The 686-nt window shown below is 55.1% G+C and overlaps 1 protein-coding gene across 1 annotated transcript in view; it reads right to left on the bottom strand.

Annotated features, from left to right (window-relative positions):
* Positions 1-16: 16 nt before the first annotated feature.
* The window catches only part of LOC107576131 (protein shisa-3 homolog), a 2,746-nt gene continuing 2,076 nt past the window's right edge, over positions 17-686 (bottom strand). The window contains exon 2 of the mRNA XM_016262380.1: positions 17-682. Coding sequence (XP_016117866.1) covers positions 291-682 — 392 coding nt within the window. The 3' untranslated portion in view covers positions 17-290. The remainder of the gene's footprint in view (positions 683-686) is intronic.

The following is a 686-nucleotide window of genomic DNA, read 5'->3' as shown; positions in this document are numbered from 1 at the left end:
AGATTTGATCAGTTGTACATTTAGAAACAGGCATCCATGTTCTGGCATGTTGTATCCAGCACTTGAGTGTCTGTTTGATTGCTAGTTCACTATCTCATCAGCTTTAGTGGCCCACATGGCTCTTAAATTCCAGCTGCGCTCTCAAAGTGCCAATCGAGCTTGCTGAAAGACACATTAGTGCCTATTTCCTTGAACAGGAACCCCTGTAATATGAGTCTACAACAACGGCATTGTGAATGACAGATTCTTTGGTGTCCGTTTCCTTTTGAGCAGCAGCAGGGAACCCCAGGTCAGCTCTGGCTGAAGTCAGCAAAGCCCTTGTTTGTGGAGAACGGTTCCTGCGGCAGGGGAAAGAAGTACTGTTGTGGCAGAAGGAAGCCGGAGCTTTGCAGGGTCTGGTGGTGCAGCTGTAACTGGCTGTGAGCGTGCGTGTGCTGGAGAGAGTTACTACCCTGCAGGCCCTGCTGGGAGGTGTAGGGCGGTGGAGGAAGCGGAGCCAATAGAGGCTGCGTCGGGGCCACGGACACAGGAGTGGAGGCCGTGGAAGATGAGACCACCAGGAGCTGCTGTTGCGAACACTGTCCCAGCCCGTCACCCCGGCCCAGGGAGAATCGCCGGACTGAGCTGCCTCCACCCACTGAGCTGGAGCTGGTGGTGGCCGTGCTGGACTGGCGTGATGGTGTGCG

The sequence above is a fragment of the Sinocyclocheilus grahami genome, unplaced genomic scaffold, assembly GCF_001515645.1.
Source record: "Sinocyclocheilus grahami isolate Dianchi unplaced genomic scaffold, SAMN03320097.WGS_v1.1 scaffold3249.1, whole genome shotgun sequence".
Classification (NCBI taxonomy): Eukaryota; Metazoa; Chordata; class Actinopteri; order Cypriniformes; family Cyprinidae; genus Sinocyclocheilus; species Sinocyclocheilus grahami.
This window is presented reverse-complemented; position numbering and strand designations above follow the sequence as displayed.